The sequence below is a fragment of the Dermacentor albipictus genome, chromosome 6 (genome assembly GCF_038994185.2).
Source record: "Dermacentor albipictus isolate Rhodes 1998 colony chromosome 6, USDA_Dalb.pri_finalv2, whole genome shotgun sequence".
Taxonomy (NCBI): domain Eukaryota; kingdom Metazoa; phylum Arthropoda; class Arachnida; order Ixodida; family Ixodidae; genus Dermacentor; species Dermacentor albipictus.
Window position 1 is genome coordinate 53,650,421 of NC_091826.1, and position 22,887 is coordinate 53,673,307.

At 45.5% G+C, this 22,887-nt stretch overlaps 1 protein-coding gene across 9 annotated transcripts in view; it reads right to left on the reverse strand.

The window, feature by feature from the left end:
• Window positions 1-242: 242 nt before the first annotated feature.
• The window catches only part of l(2)k01209 (lethal (2) k01209), a 35,758-nt gene continuing 13,113 nt past the window's right edge, over window positions 243-22,887 (reverse strand). For all 9 annotated transcript variants that reach the window (XM_065439494.2, XM_065439498.2, XM_065439495.1 and 6 more), the window contains 5 exons: window positions 22,671-22,732; window positions 13,707-13,940; window positions 8,680-8,874; window positions 7,098-7,329; window positions 243-5,685 (listed from right to left, as the gene is read on the reverse strand). In XM_065439494.2, coding sequence (XP_065295566.1) covers window positions 5,636-5,685; window positions 7,098-7,329; window positions 8,680-8,874; window positions 13,707-13,940; window positions 22,671-22,732 — 773 coding nt within the window. In that variant the 3' untranslated portion in view covers window positions 243-5,635. The remainder of the gene's footprint in view (window positions 5,686-7,097; window positions 7,330-8,679; window positions 8,875-13,706; window positions 13,941-22,670; window positions 22,733-22,887) is intronic.

Here is a 22,887-nt window from a genome sequence, read left to right on the forward strand (position 1 = left end):
CGGCGGCCAGCTTCAGTATCGTTAATTCTTGCGTGTTTTGAAGGGAGAGTTCACTTATAAGGAATTGATACGACCACCTTTTCGCAGAACTATGGAGTTCGTTATAAACAGGTTCAACTGTACATCCACCATGCCATGCCCTCTTCGGAAAACTTCTCTAATGGTCATAAATCCATGTGATAACTCGCCTGTCAATATGACGGCACCAGGCCAAGGCCCTTGTTCATTCTTTCCAAAAGAGATTTTCGGGAAAAGCACCGATATCCCAGTTTTATTTTGTAACTAGACATATTCAAAACTGTACAAAGAAATGACTTTGTGCTGTCGAATTATACAGCGAGGACAGCCATGAAAAGTGCACATACACTAAGGCCATCCCGGTAAGCACTAGGGATGCCTTATTCATGGGTAAAAAAAATAAGGAGAAAGAAAATACCCAAAAGCCTCAAGGCCTGTATCACAAATTCTGAATGTGCACTACGCACAAGGGAAAACAGAGGGTCCCAATGTTACAGCCAGCAACGCTGGCACCATTTCGAAGTGAACTCTAGGCTGCCAAGCAAAAGGCTTGCCGAAAATTTTATAGTCAAACCTCCACGTAAACAGCAATGATATAATGAATTATCCAACATAGTGAAGTAAACCCAAAATACTTCTATTCAATATTAGCGTGTAACGAACACACTTGCAACAAATTTCAGATACAATGACGGTATTTCCACGACAGACGCAATTTCATTCACAACAGTATTCCACTGTTAATGGCCTTCAGCAACACAAGCACAAAATAACACAGCATCACCTGTAGAGACAATACGACCATGACTAACACGTTAACATCTGCCCTCCCGGTGTATATCATCACAAAATAAAAAGGAACCAGTGTGAAGACTATGATGCAGCAGCTGGGCTTTGTAAAACACAGGAGGTGCACCCACTGCCGCACTTCCAAGATCATGTGCACTGGATTTTGCAGCAGAAAAACTCGGTAACCTGCAATGCAAAAATGTGTGCAGCCAAAATAAACAGTAGCAGTCAACTGCGAGTGTCAGCTTGGCCTGCACACTTCAAAACAGCTTGTACAAAACTCGCTTCTCTTAAAGGGGCCCTGAAACACCTTTCGAACGTAGTAAGAAAATGTTGCCAATATGTTAAAGAAGCTCCTGTGAACATGCGAGCCAAATACTATTATTGCAAGCAGAGAATTTACAATCTTGGGTAAAAAAATTCACCGACGATTACAATACTACCTAACGCAAAATTTGAGTGCAGCTGTACACGAGTTTTCATTATGCGATATATTGGCTGGTGCATACAATGTCTCGTGCAGCGCATCGCAAACGGAGTGAAGTGTGGTGAGACTGCCTCACTAATCGTGATGTGAGGGCACGATTCACAGCAGCTGGGGCAAACAAGAGCTTCGCTCGTGCAGCGCTTTGTTTCCATACAAACGACGCGTGCTAACCTGGCGCCATCTCGTAGCCATCGTCACTGCAAAGCCCGTCGTGCGTGGCACGCTTTTCTTCTTACACTTTTGCCATAACTCCCTCCTCCACTTTCCCCCTCATGGTTCTGCTGTACCCTCCTCCTCTGCTTTGCTCTTCTTGCTCTCTTCACAACCTTCCATTTCTTTCAACTTTTCTTTCATTCGTGCTCCGCATTCGCTTTTTAATATTTTTCCTGTGCTCGTTCGCTCAATTACAAGGATACCGAGGGACGACCACGACGCTTGCCACAGGACCGGGTGCCTGTGAGCTGCCCTCTAAAGAAAAATTAATTCAATTCTGGGGTTTTACGTTCCAGAACCACGACTTGATTGTGAGGTACGCTGTTGAGGGACTCCGGATTAAGTTGGCCACCTGGGGTTCCTTAACGTGCGCCCAATTCACGGCACAAAGGTGTTCTTGCATTTCACCCCTACCAAAATGCAGCTGCTACAGCCAAGGTTCGATGACGCGCCCTCAGGCTGAGTAGTGCTACGCCATAGCTACTATGCCACCACGGTGCGCTTCATAATCTTGCTTCAAAAGCAGTGGAAAATCGCTTGCTCCCCCTTTCACAATGTCGTTACACAGCATCACGGCAAGAAGCGTAGCCCAGAACAGCTATTAGTTGATTTTGATATTGCGAGAAAAACTCAGTAGTTATTGCTCATTTGAGCTAAATAAATTTTTTAAAAATAATCTATGCAATCTCAAAAAGACAGAAAAAAAATTTATCTTTGCACTGCACGCAGCCTTCGAGACGAAAAGCATAGCACAGATGCTGCGGCTACCACGGAGTGCCACCACAAGCCGTCTCGCCACCAAGACGTTCAACCTTTGCTCAGGGCCTGAGGGTAATTACTCCTTTGCACTCCCTTGCCCGCTTCCTTGTGTAACTTCCAGCGCTTGTGGCAATGAGAGAGAATGCTGCTCATCGGTGCCATAACTATGTTTAACTTCACTTGCGCTTGAAGGATTTGAAAAATTGTTTTCTGGCGGGAGATTTGCAAGGCAACGTAATTTCATGGTGATGCTACTCTATATATTAGAGACGTTTTTCAGGGCCCCTTTTAACATGCATGTTGAACACACAATGAGAGACATGGGTGGCATCGCATAAAACAAGAAAAAGGCACACACGTAGCAACGGCTGTGCATTACCACAGCCCATCGTAATAGCATTGCCCTGCTCTCTTATATGCCGTGCTAAAATCCACGATACTCTACATGAAAACATTGCGTGAAGAGTTCCACAGCAGTCAGAATGCGCGACGTTCCAAGCAACGCTTAGACGCATAAATTGTCAAGTACAGTATTAAATCCATAATGCAAAATATAAAAACACCCACACAAGCTAGAATTGTCCAACTGTATACACGATTGTGAACTGTGCACTGACTACGTTATTACCGTATTTACTCGCATAATGATCGCGCTCGCGTAATGATGGCACCCCTGAATTTTGTCATCAAAATTTGATTTTTTTTATTTCCCGTGTGATGATCGCACCCCGAACTTGCCGCAGCGATTTGTCGTGTGCCAAGTCTAGGTAATAATGATCGCGCTTACCATCTGTCGAATGCTACGCGAACGACTCTTCAAGACAAACCAAGCGGTCTGCACACACCAAACATTCTTAAGCAGATGCCCCCATTTTATTCCTTTCATCACTTTCCGCACTTCCAGGACAAAAAAAAAAAAACTACAACCACACTTGCCTTTATTATGTGTAGGCTTTATACTGGTTGTGGTCAACAACAACAACAAATAATGCGCCTTTCGATTCTTCTCGTCTGCACTCGTGGGCACGCAACAAACCGCGAGCAGCAACGATAGCAAGCACGTTTACACTGATGGGTTAGAAGTGTACCCTATTCATACGCCGACGCTTGTAACACAGCTAAGATATTAGCCCACCCTTAGCGGAAACGTGCCGTATTAGGATAGTAGTGAAGACAAATTCCGCAGTTCCCGCAGCATGCCCGCCATGTGTTTCTACGTCACTGGCAGCTAAGCGCGCCTATCTGTTTCTGTCCCCTCAAATTGGACATGGCTGTTATTGCTGCAAACTTGCCGATATTAACGATATTATTCATTACAGATATGGAAGAAACTGTTTCAATGCACGTAATGTACTCACGAGAAGAAAAAAAGCGCATTCGGCGTGTTCGGCTTGCTCTGCCGGCCGCCATTTTCTTTTTTTTTTTTGGTGTCCTGCACTACATACAGCGACAGCCGCCTATTAACGCGACAGCGTTAAGGAGCTCGTGTCGCAGAAAAGCCGGTGCCGTCGGTGGCGTTGGCCGTGAGCGATAAATCCTAGCAGGCACTTCATGAATAAAAACAACTTGCAAGATTTGCTGGGTGGGAATCGAACCAGGGTCTCCAGAGTGTGAGATGGAGACGCTACCACTGAGCCACGAGTTCGATGCTTCAAAGCGGTACAAAAGCGCCTCTAGTGAATGCGGTGTTGCCTTAGAAACGAGCTGTTTCTAAGGCTCAGGTGTGCGTCGCTTGCTCAGGCGCACATTTCGTTGCCGCGCCAAACGCTGCGTTGCTCGACGCTCACCGCATCCGATGCGGGGCGCGTAGTCGCTGCGCCATAGCCCATTGTCTCACACCCCTTGGCGGGTCGACGGGAACGCTGTCGCGTTCCACTCTTGAAGGCGAAGCTTAAGCGTCCTCCAATTTTTTGTTGACCTGTTGTCATCCCGCAGCAAACGCAACATGGAAAAAAATATATCTACATTTTTTTTGTGAAAAATTTAACCCACGTAATGATCACACCCCTGAATTAGCGTCATATTTTTTTTTTACAGAAAAGCGTGATCATCATGCGAGTAAAATACGGTATCTATGGTTAATGTAACACATCACACACGATTCATCATCGAAACAATGGCCTGGTATATCAAGCATAAGACACGCATGCCTCTCTGGACATGCAAATGACGGGTGCCTTTTATCTGTGAGGAACTTACTTCAAGTAAATACCAACATCAAAACATGTCATGTTCCCTTAATCACAAAGAAGTAATTATCATAAGGGCAAAGCCAAATGGGGAAATTCATATTAGGCCAAAATAGAGGGACACATTAACAAAACAATAAATGCATGCCTTCACTCACAATTCTGCTTTGCCCATGACAGTAAGCTCAAGAATGGCAGTACAGTTCGGCAGCTAGCAAATGCTGGACATTTGGCATGTTGCGACGAGAAAGATTTTTCTGGTCCGTTATATTATTTCGCACTGTGACTTGTCAAATGAAGAACTGCACCATATGCGCGTCCATTTACGTATACATAGATTAAAATACCATCAGACTGCATTTACAAACTTCTCTGGCCTTGAATAGGCTCTCACAGGCCTAGCGAAACCAGACAGTCTCCCTTTCCAGAGGCTTTCACAGTGAAAAAACCACGTCACTGAGCTCTGATATAAGTTAGTAGAAGCCAGGAGCTTCACATATTGCAGGACAAAAAAAATGTTAGGTTGCCTCCATCAAGCAGACTGATTATATCTCAAGTTTCAAACAAGGCAAAGTAGGCTAAAAGTCCAAAAAAGGTCTTCCTCAGCTTGGCTGCAAGGAACTAATGTTGTATAGAACAAAATTTGATGTAAATGTGAATTTCATAACATTACAGCCTTGCTGCATATCCATACAGAAAGAGAAAAAGAGACATACAAAGAAAAACTAACAAATGCATGACTGTTGCCCAAATTACCCTGGAAAAATAACACAACTCGAAAGCCAGAAACAGTCACGGTGACGCCAAAGCAATAATTCAAGAAGAATGACCACAAGCTCAAGCAACATGCACCGAGAACCAACACTTTGAACTATGGCTCCTGGCGCAATATCCTGAGAAGTTCAATGAATGGATTCTCTTGCATAACAACATTAAGGCAAGCATCAATGGGTCATCCTTTCCGAGATATGAAAAAAAAAACTAGGCGCTGCCTCTTGTCAATGATTTGTCGCAGAGAAGGCGAGATTCGACGTCAGCATCACAGACCGTTCGTCGCACATTATAAGCCTCGTGCAACGCTGTATCACTGCACAGTGTACGCCAGGGGGCAGACCATGGCACTGAGCTTTCCCGAGCAGTGCACAGGCTAGCCGGTCCCACCACTGGACTGTTCCTTTCGTCACAAGTACTCCAACGCTTCGGTGCCAAAGTACCGATCGCCGAAATTGCCTGAAGAGAAAATAAATGGACAAAATTAAGTTGTTCGCAAGTTTTGTTCAGGGCAATAAAGAACCTGACACCTTTCCACTGCCCAATTAACCACTTCTGCCTACATATACAAATAAAAAAAAGTAAGAAAGTGGAAAACAACTTCCCACCTACAGTAATCGTACATACCAATCCAAATTTTTTTTTTTTAACTTGATCACTAACTTTGCAACTACGTGTTTAGAAAGCCGTTTTCACTGCATAGAAAACCACCTTGGACGTCGCACAGGCTCAGATGTGCAGTGCAAACCACTAAACGCAGCTTCGCCAGTGAGCAATGCGCTATAGCGTGGTGCATATAGAGACATATACGTAGGTCTCCTCGTTTGCTTCGATAGCAATGTCCAATTAAGACGTTGATGCCAAGAAATCGCCTATTGACAATCTTTCAGTTTTTTGTTTTTTTTTTCCACGAGTACTATTGGGAGCACCTTCTTCTAGACTATGCAACAATGAAGTGCTGTGTTTCACAGAGGACCCAGAGGCAATCATCACAGCACTGAGTAACCGCTATCTCATGCTCAAGGTATTCATACATTACAACACTACCGTTCCCTCCAGTGTGCCCACTGAGCAAGCTTTCAATGTGTCTGCTTTCCACCTTCACAAGAAAACGAGGGAAGACGAGAGAGGAAGGCAAGTGTTAGGGAAGCTAAACAACATATGAAGGGCTGCAGAGGAGAGACTGAAAGAGCCAGGCCAGCTTGTTTTATTTACTATATTTGTGCAATGTTAATAAGGCTTACGAGGAAAGTAACGTAAAAGTAATAATAAGAAGTAATGTAATCGGTTACTTTTTTTTTGTGAAGCTTACAAGTCTGCAGTGCACTGAGCCTGATGCGAGAAAAATGAAGTAAAACTTTCCCTCACATTTACAGCTTACCTGGCATGCTAGATAGTAGAGTTAAGGCAGCAGTGCTGCTTTTGCCAGAATACCGTAACTGCTCTACATTGAATTCCAGTTCCTCCTACACACACAGTGACTGCCTGCAGGAAGCTATGACATGGCCACACTGCATACCCTGTTCATGCCCCATAAAGTCGCTCATCCAACCAGTTATCCCGCCTGGGTCATTCCAATCATCATAACGTTAGCATACATATCCGCAATGAATTACACAGCAGGGCTTTTCAAATCCATCTTGTTGCTAGCTAACTTATTTTATAACCTATCTGTAGCATCGAAGTGCTCGCTGCTTACACCTACAACACCTGGTATCCCAACGCTACTCACATGTTACCCATGCTTCACTTCCTACCATTAGCTCCGTCACACACCGACTACAAGGTAACAAAATAAAAGAAGATGAACTCAAGACTCCTAGGCTGATATGCAACAAACAAAAGCCTGAACAAAAAGAGCACGAACTCACCGATGCCTGGCTCAATGTAGAACTTCTCGCTGACCACAGGGTCAACGGCTGTGGTGATGATGCGCACCTTGGGAAACGCATAGGCCACCGAGTGGACTCCGGACTCAGCCATAAGCAGAGACACGAGCATGATGTTTTCTTCGGGCACGTCATGATCGAGCAGCACCCGCACGGCCATGATGGATGCTGCACCGGTTGCCACTGTGGCATCCATCAGCAGGATTGTGTAGTCCTGCATGCAACAACTGAATCAACTAAAGCCCTGCACCCTTTAACCGCTTAATCGCTTTAATCGCTTTAACCGCAGCGTGCCCACCATGGGTTTCTATGTCACTGGCAGCTAGGCGCGCCCATCTCTGTTTCTGTCCCCTCAAAGTGATCATGGCTACGTTATTGCTGCAAACTTGCCGATAGCAATGATATTATTCATTACTGATACGGAAGAAACTGTTTCAATGCGCGTAATGTACTCACGAGAAGAAAAAAGATCATGTCCGGTGCATTCCACTTGCTCCGCCGGTTGCCATTTTTGTTTTGGCTGCCTATTTGTTGACCTGTTGTCATCCCGCAGCACACGTGTGATGAAAAAGTTTTCTTTTTGCGGGAAATTTAATCCACGTGATGATCGCACCCCTGAATTTGCATTGATTTTTTTTAGAAAAAAGTGCGATCGTTATGCGAGTAAATATGGTAGTAGCGCAATGCCAAAGCAACTATACCACCACAGCTTCCACATACACTTGTGGCACTCAAACATCCAGATCTCATGCATTAGGAAGTAGGAATGTGACGACGCACTTGCACATTCAGGTTACAGTCTGGTTAACTTTGGTTAGCAGCAGCAGCCCCTGGAATGATTAGGCAAGGGGTAGGCCTTTAGTCAAGAAAAACTTTGTTATCTTTGGCACGATAAGATGATGTGATAAGATCGCATTGTACTATTACACACAGCTGCTATTGTTGAGACAGGCTATGCAACATGACATCACCGCATCACTGCCACTGTATACAGAAGACAACCTCTCAAGAAAGCCAAGGCCATCTTGAACAATATACAGGGTGTCCCAGAAGTCTTTCCCCAATTTACAAACATGCAGAAGGCAGAAAATATGACACATAGACATATATCTTTTATGTTGAATTGCATGTGACATATCCAAGATTTGGTGTGTACATACATACAGCATTATGCAGCATTACAGCGCAGAATTACCAACACTTACCGAAATTACCGAAATGTTGACCAGCACATTGGTGGAATTGGAATATCGCCTGGATATCCTCCAGACAACTAAAGCAGCACACATCAAAATTTATTAATTGTGCATGTGTACACAAAAACTTGAATAAGTTACCTGCACTTCAACATAACAGATGCATGTCTATGTGTCATATTTTATGCCTTCTGCATGTTTGTAATTGGGGAAAGGCTTCTGGGACACCCTGAACATCCACTTACCAGAACAGCAGCCAAACTTTCTGCACAATTTCAATGTGACTCAATGTCACTCCTGCTGCACGCATTCTCGGGAACCGAAAAACCTGCCAGCTTACTACAATGGGAAGCAGTGCGACTGCTTACCTTTATGTCTTTGGGCAAGCGTAGATAGTAGAGCTCAGGCTCTCCCGTGCTCTGATTGGTCTGGATGAGAATCTTTCCCAGCCGGACATCCTTGAGGACGTCGCATAGAGCCTGCTCCATGGTCTCGCCTGCACGAAGAATGGACACACCGCAGATCTTGCCAGCTGCGCTGCGCTTTCCATTGTAGCTGATTCCCTGCAACGACGAGAAAATGAAAATGCCACCGGTGAAGAGAACGAAAATAGTGAAAGCTCTTTACTGCAAACACAGCATTAACAAACTTTTCAGGTATTCCCTGCTGACTTCTTCTGGTTTCAATGTAAAAATATTTCAGTACCACGAGCTTCGGAACACCCAACTTTTCAGAATAACAATCGTTATTCAGTTTCCGTGTCATGTTAGCAATACCTCAGTACTGTGAAGTAACATTCAGAAATCTGGGGTTTCTTAAATTTCCGAGCATCTTTCACGGCAGCCGAAACTGTAGGCTAGCAGATGACAAGGCGCAGAAAGTGGACGCCGAGCGCACGGGTTCGGAAAAGCTGAGACAGTGCTCAATAAAAAAAAACGACCAAGAATTTTTGTTTTATCTATTGTGGATGCAACGACGCACTGGCTTTTGTGAGCGCATGCTCTGCCCAGGCAAGTGTTGCCCAGCAACGGAGGCATGTCTCTTCCTTCTCTTGCCGTTCTTGCTGCACACGCCTGTTCCTTTCGTGCTTCTTTCTGCGGCTGTACTAGATACATGCGCGGAGAAATGTAACCACCTTACTGGCGGGGATGCCACACGGTCGCACTTTGCACTTTCCAGGTGGTGTCGTTTACACACGGGCGCACTTTGGAAAAGTTCAGGCGTCTGCCTCAAGTGAGACAGTTGCGGTTTCCATGGCAAGGTATGTGAAAAACAAACAAAAAAAACATTGCACTTTGGAGGCAACATGAAACTTCCTTTCTTCCGTAGTTTTCTCAGCGTCAGCGTCTGCTTTGTGCACGTCCCTCTTAATACTATATGGGGAAAAGGCGGGGAATATGGGAGATGGAAATTCAAGACGGTGAGCAAAACGTGAACAAGGTGAATGCAGTAGCCAACGTTTCGACAAGTGGACTTGTCTTCTTCAAGGCGACGTACGCTTTCCTCGCCACAGTATATATAGGTGGGGTTCTTCTAATGGGGAGAGGGTGCGAGGCGGGGGGTGCAGAAACGAGGGAAAGTGTTAGCGTGTCGAATTCAGAGTAAAGGAACGCTGTGCACAAAGTCAAGGCCAGGGCCACTCCCCCCCACCCCCACCCCCCCACCCCTGTCTGTCAACGCACGCGTGTTAGCCGGCGTGTCAAGGGCGTCTGACACGCCGGCGGAAAAAAAAGAAAGAAAAAAAGGAGGAATGGAAAGGGGGAAGGGGGGGGGAACGCCGAGAAATCAAACTAAGTGTTGTTGCCTACAGATTAAAGTTTAGCATAGCGAATAGATTCTAACGCTCCCTTTGAAACGTTTATGCCTATTAGTTGCAATGTCTTGAACTTATGGATAAGGTATGATTCTCTATATTTTCTTTCTCGTTCAGAACGGAAATTTGACTGTAAGATATAGAGTTTAAGTTCATCAAAGTTATGACCTGGTTGGTTGAAATGCTCGGCGACGGCTTTGGGAAGCTTTTTAGCTGTGTCCGCGCGATGTCCGTTTAATCTGACATTCATTGATTGTCCTGTTTCACCGATATATTGTTTCTTACAGAAGGAACATTCAAGCATATAAATCACATCCGAACTTGTACAAGTGAAGCTAGATTTGACTTCATGTGTATATAACTATTTGTGGTGCTTTTATTTTTATAGTCACTTTGAAGGTGCCTGCAGGTTTTGCACCTAGGTCGACAACATGCTTTTATACGGGGGAATGCTGTTGGCTGACTTTTGCGTGCACTAACATGTCTTTAAAGTTCCTGTTTCGGCGATAGGTAACCCTAGGTACATCCGGGAACACTTTTCGCAGACGCTCGTTACTTGATAATATTGGGTGGTATTTTCTTAGGATGTTTATGTTCGGGAGTGCATTAGAATATTTCGTTATAAAGGCCGGCGGTCTGTCAGATTCTAGTGTGGGCTGTCTCTTCAGCAATTCCGACTGTCTCTCCAATCTTGACACGGCATCATAGGCTCTATCGAGAGCAACTTGGGGATAGTTCCTTTCTGCTAGCGTTGTTTTAAGGTAATTTAAAATGGTGGTGGATATAATCGTGGTCTTCGCTGCAGATTCTTCTTATACGTTTCACTTGTCCAACAAAAATTCCTTGCTTGCAATGTCGCGGGTGATGATGAATACTATATGGTGCTTCGGTGGTGCGTGGCAACGGAATCTACGGAAAATAGCAAAAGTGCAGGCCGAAAGCCAATAGCGGCATTTTTATGGATAGCTCAAATGGTCAACTTATTAACTGATGGGTTCATGGGTGGAATGGTTAAATTTTGGCCTTTCACTATAGCCTTTCAGAATAACGAACAATTTTCAGCGGTCCCGCGTGATTCGAAATTTGACTGTATTCTTGCGATACATCAAAACAGCTCAGGGAGATGGTTTCCTTTCAAGACTGTTGTTATTACCAAACGGTATGTTGCAAACATGAAAAACATTTGCAGTTCAACACCTTCTGTGCCAGCATTATTCTCTATGTCCAGCCACTTCCTCGTGGGTGAGCCCTTCTCGCCCTCCTTTGTGCAAATCTAAAATTATGTGTGCTGGAACCCTGGATATGTGCCAATGAGTTTTAGATTGCTTCCATTCATATATCTTGTCATTACAATCATTCTGCCTCTCTTATTACAAATGTAAACACCTAGACTTATAATCTCTACATACCTGCTCAGTACACAACAGTTGCATTATTCGTACAAGCATTCTTTAGAAATCATGAATGCTTTGTATTACGTAGACGTCAAATACAGCTCAATCTGCCAAATTTTTTCACCAGGAAATTATAGAACTTTCCTTAATTTTTTCACACTGATTCATTGTGAACAGCTTTCCTTATTGCAACATCAGCAGTTCATTTGTTAATTTTCATGGTCAATTATTTTTTCATGTTGCCGGTAGACAAGGTCACAGGAACGGTCTATATGAAGCACAATATTTCTTGGAACAGAAGTCAAGCATACTTTTGTTACCCTCTGTGTGACGCTTCATTGCTGGCAGGACGCGGAAAGTAAATCACAGATGTGCCAGCGGCAAAGCATTTTTGTCGAGCTCCGTCCGCACAAAATAGTTCAATTGAGGCTCTAAATCTTTCCGACAATCGTCAGTATACTAAATGGAACCTCCGAACATGACTCGCTGGAGGTTTCCAAGTCTAATTATTTACTTGAGGTTGAAGAAACACTTAAAAACAGTACGAAGACACTATACCAGCAATGAAAATGCGGCCGCCATTGCTGCAGCTATCCCCTTCCATGCCACCACTTTTAAAACCCAGGGCAGGCAGACTATCCGCTTAGTTTCCGCTAAATGTGCGCTAAAAAAATTTCCTTTCTGGGAAGTTGGTGCAATTTAATAGTGCAGAAATTATACCAAGATGATGAAATGACTGTCCCTCATCTGTGCTACTCGGCAGATAAAACGAAATCCCTGGACAAGCGAGACTCATCACTGGCGCGGAGAGGGTTAAATGCAACCTTCAGATTCCGAAAGCAGCATCTCCATGTACAAAGTAACGATCCCCTCACGTTTTTTCCTGTAAAAACTGCTTTTCTTTGCCTTTTATTTTTCCTTCTAGCATCGGATGAGTCCGGTGCTAGTTAAGCGAAATGTCGCGAAAATGAAGGTATACTTTGAAAGCGATCGTTCAGGAATATGGCCCAAGTTTGTCAGCACAGGTTGCTGCGCTCGCATACACTTGACCTTGGTCGAGACATTTCATGGCTGTGATTTTCTAGCAGTGTCTTTTATGCTATTTTTCATACTTTTCATGCTTCATCAGTGGTCAGAGCAACACTCCGCACGCGTTATCAACAGGATCAGCCGGCCACGAGCAGTGGATGACAAGAGCACGAAAAAATTGAGCTGAAGGAGTCTCCACACAATCGCAGCTTGTATCCCAACTATTGTCATGGTGTCGCTACAGGTGGACGGAAGTACAGTCAATGCGCCCACCGAATTCTCATCAGCAACAACTAGACCGACAAGGCTTCGCTAGTTTTGGTTTCGCAGAACGCCAACGACATGGCTGACGGCCACGCCGGCTACGTCTCAAAACGAAAATATCGCTATTTCTGCTTGACTCAGTGGCCACATTAGCACGTGGTCGTGCAGTCGGAATCCAAATTATCGCAATGTGCACTGCAAGGTTTCCGACTTTTTGGCCATCCTTATACATCAGCTCTATGGGGCTAGTGACAATGCCGCGGTGGTGTCCGAATAATCAAGCATGTCCAAATTATCAGAGTCCAAATAATCGATCAGTCATTCACTAACTCCATAGAGAACAGAACCAGCCACCAGCACATCTGCACGGGTGGTACAGATGCGGCTACATATAGGACAATTCTAATGATGATAATGATGTCTCATGTGTATGCTATTCAGCATGACGGCAGCAGCAGCACCCAGCAAAAGCAGCCATGGTCAGCCAAGTCCAGGAGAGTTTCACCTAAGAAACTTCTGTTTAAATGTCAAAGGTGCCCTACACAGCATGAGCACAGCCCCATACCTGCCAACCTGTGAACATCAAAATTCGTAAGAATTCCGCAGTTTTTTCATCTTTTTTTATGAAGTTGAGCTGCGCACACACCTTTTCGTGGGATGCACGCGCACTTTATGAACAATAATCTACTTTTAGGCACAGCACATAAGCAGCAGCAAATACGGAAGAGGAAGTACTTACAAGGAACACATTGTTTTTAGATCACAATAACTGAGCAAACGTGCTGGAACAAACATCCCTTTGGTGTATGGAGTCTTGCACTAGCAAATTGTATAGGCAAGCCAAATTCGTAAGCTTTGCGAAAGGGTCGGGAGGGTCGCCAGCTATGCAGTTCACCTGGGGAGTCTCCACAGCAACGTCCTGGAAGGGAAGCTGTGCCACAGTGTACTCCATCAGGAGGCGCATGAGCCGCTTCGAGTAGAAGATGAACTCGTCACGCTGCGTGGCCCGGTTGCGGATGAAGGTGTGGATGCCCCGTAGCTGAGGCGTCTGAGGCAACAGGTGCAGCGAGGCAGGGAGAGGCTGACCAGTGTGCGATTCGGCCATCTTGGAGCGCAGCTTCAGGCCCCGCTGCGGTACCAAAACGAAGGCCCACAGGGAAGACACCACCGTTAGTTACCTGTCTCCAAACCAAGAAGCAGGATAGAATGCACCATTCGGACAACAGGTTCAAGCTGCACCTTTACCTGCGCGGCGAAGAAAACAGACAGGACACAAAGGAAGGACAGGAAGGACTCGAGACTTGTGTCACAAGTCAGCACTCCTATGGTTTTGTCCTTCCTTCTGTTCATGCTGTGGATAAAGATGAAATTGTGCTGACTCCCCCAACTAGCTATGGTCCTTAAGTTAAGAAACAAGATGATCCAAAGTAAAACACACCCAACCAAACCAAATGATCGGAAACTGTGCCAACGAGAAAAAAATGGGCAAGTTGGTTCAAATTCATTATTTATAGATAATGCACAGTTTAGCCATGCATTTGGTTAGATGATGACCCATGCTCGCTTGGTCTAAGAAGCGTGGTAAAGAGGAGAAACGTGGCAAGTAACATAACGTAAGTGTTGACCTTCAGATAAAGGTTTATTCCTGAAATGTTGAAAAATGTGTGCACTTACAGACGTACATTTACATAATAAATGTTTAGTTAAGAGCCCTCGTTTATGCTACTTACCGTAAAAACCCGCATATAATACGAACCCGAATATAATACGAGGTGAAATTTCTGGGACGAGAAATGAAAAAAAAAGTTTTACCCGCGTATAATACGAGTGAGAGAAACTCGGGGCAAACATTTATTTAAATCGGACTCAGCACTTCATTCACTGTCGTCCTCCGCTGCGCTTTCATCGGACAATTCCTTGTCTGACATATCCTCCCAGAGGTACTCGTCCTCGGTGCCATCGAGTGCGTTCGAGATCCCGCACTTCTTGAAAGCGCGACGCACAAGGTCTTCTGGAATGCTCGCCCATGTGTCCACGATCCACTTGCACAGCGTCGCTGGCGATGCCCGCTTCAGCCGCCCAGTCGGCGTCACTGCAGGCTCACCTGACCGCATCCACTCTGCATAGCACCGCTTCACTGCGTCATTGAAAGGCTTGTTGACGCAAACATCTAGAGGCTGCAGCAGAGACGTCATGCCACCCGGGATAATGACGAGTTCAGTAGTATAATCACGCAACAGCTTCTTCACCGAGTCAGCCAAATGGCCACGAAACGCGTCCAGCACGAGGATGGACGGGAACGACAACAGTGCACCGCGCCGCCTACACCAAACGAACTTTATCCAGTCGGGCACAAGACTCTCATTCATCCACCCTTTCTCATGGCATTTAACGATGACATTTTTCGGCAGCTCACCTTTCGGCATTGTCTTGCGCTTGAAGACGACATAGGGCGGGAGCTTGCAGCCGTCTGCTGTGCATGACAACATGACGGTAACACGCGTCTTCTCGTTCCCAGTGGACCGGACACAAACTTGTTTCGAGCCCTTTTCATGGCATGTCCAGATAAACTGGTGTTTGGTCAGCATTGCCGATTTGCCCTAGCTTAAAGTTCTTCAACTTGCGCAACGAAATAACGTGGCGCTGGAAAGCCACCAGTAACTCTTCAAACGATTCCGGCAGCTTTTGCGAATTTGAAGTTCTCCGGCGCAATGAAAATCCTGCACGGCACATATACCGATAAATCCAATGCTTGCTTGCTTTGAAGGTGGAGCTCATTAGGCCTTTTTCTCTCGCAAGCTCCCTAGCTTTTGCCTGCATGAGCTCCACGCTCACAGCAAGATGCGCGGCTTGCTGTTCTCGGACGAATTCCGTCAGTTTGAGTTCTATTTCCGGGAATGTCCCATTCTTCGGGCCGCGAAAGCTTCTTCGCGTCCCGCTGCACTCGAAAATTGCTTCTTTTTGCCGTCGCCATCCACGGATGCTTCCCTCGGTGCACGGTGTAAGAATAGGATAGGTGTGCGAACGGCGGCCGCTAAACATGGAGCGGCAGTGCCCAACACTGGTGCATGTTTTGTTCACTCTCCGACAGGTGGCGCGACATTGTTAGGGGCCTACATTGGTTATGTTAGCGCCGCTCGCTCCTATCCCAACGCGGCTCGGCATTTCTTTTTCTGGTGTCAGGCGTGCACATGTGAGTGTGATGGGCAAGAAATGTTTTGTTCCCCGCTGCAGAACGGGTTACAAAGGCTGTACGGAGAAACTGTCTCTCTTTTCTCCACCGAAAGACGAAGAACGCTTGAACCTTTGGCGTCGAGCTATCCCAAGGAAGGATCGAGTCCTTCAGCCGAATGATCACGTCTGCGAAAAGCACTTCGAGCCTCACCTTGTGTCCAAGACCTGGACAGCGCACTACAAAGGACACGTCTTGGTGAGTGCTCCGCGAAAGGCATCGCTGGCGAGCGATGCTGTTCCCACAAGATTTCCCGACTGCCCGGCTTACCTATCTAAAACAGTGAAAACAAGGAAGCGCCCGGCGGAAAGACAACCGTGGTCGCAGTCGAAAAGAAAATGCGCTTCATCAAAAGATTGTAACGAGCAAGAAGCCTCGTGTAGCAGTGACAGTGGTGGCGTTAATGGGAGCTCGTTTCAAGCGTTGCCGAGTGCACTGGAGCACGACATGGATGCGTTTGAAGAGCAGACATGTGATAATATGCCTCAATCTGCTGGACCTAGCTCATCCCTGGAATCTGCGTTCGCAAGCTTGTTCGGCGATTTACCACGGTCGTTTCTTCCGTCAAAATCATGGGGATACCACCTGCTCGACTTTGGAGAAGTAAAAAGCGTCGTCTTCTCCCAACTGGAGCGCACCAAAGTACCTGTAAGCCGTTTACTGTCAGATGCAGGCCTATCGCCAGTGAGCACCGCATCTTCGTTCGTAACCACTAAAATTGTTGAAATTCATGAAGATATGCTGGCAAACATAACCGTGATGGGCAGGTCAGTTTCAATGGCAGATGTGCACTTTGAAGGTACTTTAACAACTATGGATGACGTTAAGGCTTTCTTAGAGCACGTTGATAAGACAAAACTGTGCAGTGGTGGACCGAGCACTCTGGAGTACCCGCACGCTGAAACAAAATGCGCATATCTGGACAACAACCAGAGATGGCGGCACAAGAGATGCTCTATTGTTCTTGACCCTAGTGACTCGAACTTATTAGTATGTCACAAATGTTCTGGCCTTTCAAACGTCCTGCGAATGCACCAGAAAAGAACAGAAGAAAGAAAGCGCAGGCTTAGGCCTTCAGGTACGCGTCCGTTGACTTCATACCAGAGCAAGGACAAAGTTGCAGCACTGCGTCGGGCAAATTATGCTCTGAAAAGGTCGAAAAATCGTCTGCTCAACCGCTTTAAAAAAATGTCGGCGGAGCTTGCAGAAGCTCGTATCCACATGCAAAAAATGTCAGAAGAAGAACTGGGTGAGAAACTACGCAGAATAGATCTCCCTAGTGCTCAGCTGACTGTGGTAAAGGAGTGCGTAGCAGCAGCGAGGTTCACGAACAAAAAAAGCAGACGGTACACAGAGGATTGGCTTCTGATGTGCTTGCTGTTGCACATACGCAGCCCATCTGCATACTCGTTCCTGCGAGATAATGAGGTGCTCCCCCTTCCTTGCGTTACGACGGTGCGCAAGTACCTGAGCATGATAAGAGTCAGGTGTGGCTTTGACAAGAGGTTTTTCACGGCCTTTAAGAAGAAGATGACCACTAAAGACGATTTTCAACGCCACGGGATACTTGTTTTCGACGAAATGCGCGTCCGAAAGGAAATTCGAGTTCATTCGAAGACGATGACATACAGTGGCTTCACTGATTATGGAGACTCTTCAGAGGCCCCCGACGACCTTGCTGACCACGGGCTTGTATTTACCTTTCGGTCATTTGGCGACAAGTACTCTCAGCCGATAGCTGTGTTTGCAAGCAAGGGCCCCACAAAGGGAGCTGTACTCGCTCAGCTCGTCTTAAAAGCAATATTTTTGCTTGAAGATGCGGGAGCCTTAGTCGACGCAGTCGTCTGTGATGGCGCAAGTACGAACCGTGCGATGTGGAAGGAATTCGGCGTCACTGGAGCATTGCAACATACCCGGAACTACTTCATCCACCCCGTTGATGAAAAACGCAACGTATATGTGTTTTCTGACGCACCCCATCTTTTGAAATGCGTTCGGAACCGTTTGCTTTCACAGAAAGTGTTGTGCGTAAATGGCGATCGTGTTCACTGGGCACATTTTGACAGGCTGTTTATGGAGGATTCTAAACAGCCGGGAAATTTGCGTGTTTGCCCCAAATTGACTCTGTCCCACATCAACCCTTCAACGACCGAAAAAATGCGGGTGAAGTTGGCCACTCAATTGTTCAGCTTGAGTGTATCGAAAGGCTTGGAATTCTACTCGAAGAGAGGCACAAAAGGGCTCGAAAATGTCAAGGCAACAGTAGAATTCACACTAAGGTTTAATGATCTTTTTGATGCTCTTAACCGAAACCATCCAAAGGAAAGCATCACTGTTGGCAGCCGAGATTTGAGGGTCCTGGCCTCATCGTTGCATTGGTTAAATAAATGGGAAAAAGAAGTCGTATCAGGAAAAATCTCAAGAGCAAGTTTCCTAACCGAGCAAACCGCTGAGGGCCTTCGTGTGACTATTTTGTCCGCACTGGAACTATCAAGATACCTGCTAAAGGAGTGCGGTTTCAGATATGTTTTAACAGGAAAACTTAACCAAGACGTGTTGGAACGCTTTTTTGGCATTATCCGACAGGCTGGTGGCCAAAATGACCACCCATCTATGCCCACATTTCTGCAGCTTTACAACATGTTATCAGTTTACAGTTTGATTAAACCCCCTAAATTCGGAAACTGTCAAGTTGAAAATGAATCTCGGCAAGGTGCACCTGTACTCACGCTCAAAGATTTGAAACTTGCTTTTGACGACAGTGTCAAGTCAGAAGGACACCTTAAGCAACTCAAAGAGAAGCTAGATGGCCTAGTTGCTGCTGAAGAGGACGTTGACCATGTGTTCGACAACTTGCATGAAGCACCGGCAGCTGCAGATTGCATAATTTATTATTTAGCTGGTTTTATATGCCGCAAGTACTTGAAAAGCACAACGTGTGCAAAATGCCGTGAAGGGTTATTGGAAGAAAGCGCACTTCATCATCAGCCGGAAAGCAGCCTTGTTCTGTGTAAAACCAGGGGAGGTCTTTTGCACCCAAAGCGAAGTCTTTTTCAGTTGCTTCATGCAACGGAGATGGAATTCCACAAGCATGCGGCTCTCAGAAATGCCTATGAATTAACATTGGAAAACATGCTTGATAAGTACAAGTTTCAGTTCTCCTGTGCCGACCATAAAGAAGAAGTTATGGCTGGCGTGCTACACAGTTATGTAGCCATGAGAATGAGGCAGTTCTGCAAACAACAGAAATCTGAGGCAAAAAATAAGTCGAAGGAGCTGCGAAAGCTGTCGAAGCTTCAGTAGGTGAAAACTCTACGTTTAATGTGCTGAATTAAATGATGGGCGTCATGAACTTACCCGTGTGCGCGACATGTGTGCCAGTGTCCGGTTTGTTTATGGAACATTAACGCTTGTACGAATAATTCAGTTTATGGCATGTTCTCTGTACATGTCAAATAAATGTCAATCTGCTCAAAACTTTACTGCTTTTGCGTCCGTGGTTTTTAGATGACAGTCGTCCATATGATTGACTCACGCGGAGGAAATGCCGTCAAACCAAGGCTAGGCCATCCTGCACACTAACATCACAACAACCTCTACCAGAACATTCAACTTCAGTTATTAAAAAATGCGGCCTTCGAATAGCCACATTGGAAAGTTGTTTTGCAGTCCATTACAATTTAACTGCGAGCTTATATAGGTTACAGTACACGTAAAACTAGTTTTCGTGCGGACGTTTTGGCATTTCATCATGGTAAGGTCTGTGGTTGGGTCATGTATCGTAGCCACTAATATTTCACAAAGTTCGCTGCAGCGTCAAGGAGCCTGATCAGTATTGCCAACTACCGTTGCGCTGGACTCATTGTGCCATGCTCCTATACCGGCATGGATGAGCGCGTGCACTACATAGCTCCCGGAGAACGCTTAATGTCGTGAAACGTATGCTTCGTTCATCGCAAACAAGTTTCCGTCTCAAGCTCGAATAACATACGCATCTAGTTTACCGTAAGAAGCGAATTCGAACGTTTTATTGACGCTTTTCACATCCGCAATGACTCTCGTCCTGCTTCTCTGGTTCAAAACCAAGGCCCTTGTGTCTGTGGCGCCATCTGCCGAGGGCAAAGCGATACATGCACGACTTTTTTCCGCCGGGACGGCCTTCGTTCAGCCACCTATCCTATTCTTACACCGTGCCTCGGTGACGCCAAACTGCCTCCCCGCCCGCACTGTTGCCGATTTCCTCTTCCGCTAAAATCACATTTTGCTTGAAAGCTGCCGAGTACTGCTTCCGTGCTCCCGACATTGTGCTCCTTCACTAAAACGATGCACTTCGCGAAGCGCGGTTAACACGTGAACTGCCAAGGTCCGCACTCAACAAAGAAAGAAACGATGCCGTAGCCACGCTGCAATAGCGAAGGCAAGCCATAGCCAGGCAGCAATAACAAAGCCAGGTCGTAGCCATGCAGATATCACGAAGCCAAGCCGTAGCCACAGAGCAATAACGAAACCAAAACTTCGAGCCGAACTTTGCAATTTTTGTCCGGATCCGCATATAGTACGAGGCGGAAATTTGGGACGCTAATAACAGGAAAAAACCTCGTACTATATGCGAGTTTTTACGGTACCTCCGCCCTCCTCCTTACCACACTGTTTGTTACATTATCGTGAACTTGCTACTTCTATACCAGGCACTGCAGGCAATCAATTCAGACAATGCAAAGCAACGTGAAACAAACAAATATACTTCTCATGGACAAATCAGCGATTAGTAATATAATATTTCACACAAAGTTGACTTTTAACAAGGAAGCCTAATTATTTCAACATTTCGCTTACTTAAAGAAAAGGCGTGCTTGTTGAGTACAGCCTTTCATGATGAGCGGGCAAACTATGATTATCAAAGGGGACCTGAATCACTTTTTATCAAAGTGGAGAAAGGCACTTAAAGTGAAAATAGGCTACTTCAGAAATACTTCGTCACAAAAAAGTAGTTGCATGCATTCAGCAGAAGCAGAGTTATTGGCAATCAAACACGGCATCTGCTGTGCTTCTGTTCCTTCTTCAAATCCTTGCACTGCGAAGGCTATGGCAGAGTGGGGCATGCCCACAACTAAATGCCACTGAGACGCGCAGTTCAAATTTCACTTTGGATGTTAACGTGGATGCTACGACTTCCGATTTTGGTGCCTACAACGTGCTAAACTTAAGACAAATGTGGTCGTCCTCAGTGAGCCACAGTGCACTTAGCCAGTGGACTCATGGCGGCACTCCGTGGTGGGTGCAGTACCTACGCTACATAGCCAAACGCAGCTGTGAATAACAGCCGCATATGGGAATCTGCTTTATCACGGAATCAAGTGTCCAGAAGAGAATGAGGAGCAGGCTTCTGTTTGAAAAGAGAAATTTCTAGAGAAAGGTAACTTCGCACTCTACTTGCGAGCTCCACATGCCACGTACGACAACAAAACCTGGCCGAGATGTTCACAGCAGTGAATGCTGCCCACGGACTATGTTATATGTTACTATGTTATTGCACCATGCCCGAGGGGTGGTTCAGGGCCCCTTAGGCACCCATATCTCATTTTGGAGCGACTATAATTGCAGTGTCATGCCAGTCGCATGGAACTTTCATGGTACTATAGTGTAGGCACACTGGTACTTTCATTTTGCAGCAAAGGGTGAAGCATAATATAAATACAGGGGCTGGACCAAGTGCAAGGATATCCAAACATTGTAGCTGAATCCAGAGGTGCAATCAATGAAATTTGCCTTCCGCTATACATAGCGTGCAAGCAGTATTGAGAACAAACCATGACAAAATTAGCTTAGTAGTTCTTGGCACTTTGTTTACTGACCATACCAACAATGCTCGGCAGAAAAGATGGCCCAATAAATACACCTTCATGAGCACAACCGCAGCATTTTCTCCAGCATGCAGAGGAACAAATAACTTCAACTAAGTTCACAAAGCTACACATGCCTGCTCTGTGACTTGAGCACACATGCTAATGAAAAAAAAAGTTATAGACTCAGCTGATACATAATCTTGACAAGCTCACAAGTAAAAGGCTTGTCATTTTCACATTCTATAACTACTAACATGCACGCCCTCCTCCCCAAATCTATGTTTTTCTCTGGTGATTCATAACAAGACATAATAATATGCTCCAACTCTAAAGAAGACTGAAGTTTGTGAACATTACAAATTTATGTGAGACGAGTTGTACCTATCTTACTTTAGCCCTTGTCCCAACAGTCCAGCATCCCAGGAGCTCAGATCCAAGTGAATATTCTTTCTTACATTTAGCAAACTAAAATATGTTGTGAAAATTATGTCCTCATAAGAAGAGCAATGAAAAAAAGACATGCAACGCAATTGACCAAGCGAGGCATTCTAATACCAATCCTGAGGCAGCTACTTGCGAATAAGCTTGGTTAAAAAGCATGCAGCCATCAACACTGCAAATTAAACAGTCATGCCTCATGCCAAGCTACACTACAGTGCCAAGCAAAAAAAAGAACAAGAGGGAAAAAAAAAGAGACAGGAAATAATCACACCAGCGTTGGAAGTGCAAGAAAATTAATGGCAGCAGTCTCGTAACGCTGTGAATCTGATGACAGCCTCACCGAGACTAGCTGCGTGTGGACATGCTGAACGATCAGGTTGATGGCAATGTGGTTGTCGCCACCTACAAGACAAAATTTTAAGACGTTACTCCAAGGCTGTGTGAACAGCCAGAAAAAAAAAAAATACCTGCACAGAGGGAGGAATAAACGAAAACTTCCAGAATTCAAGTGGTCTCGACAACATGACTTCGGCAGTTGGCCTACAGTACATAAACGG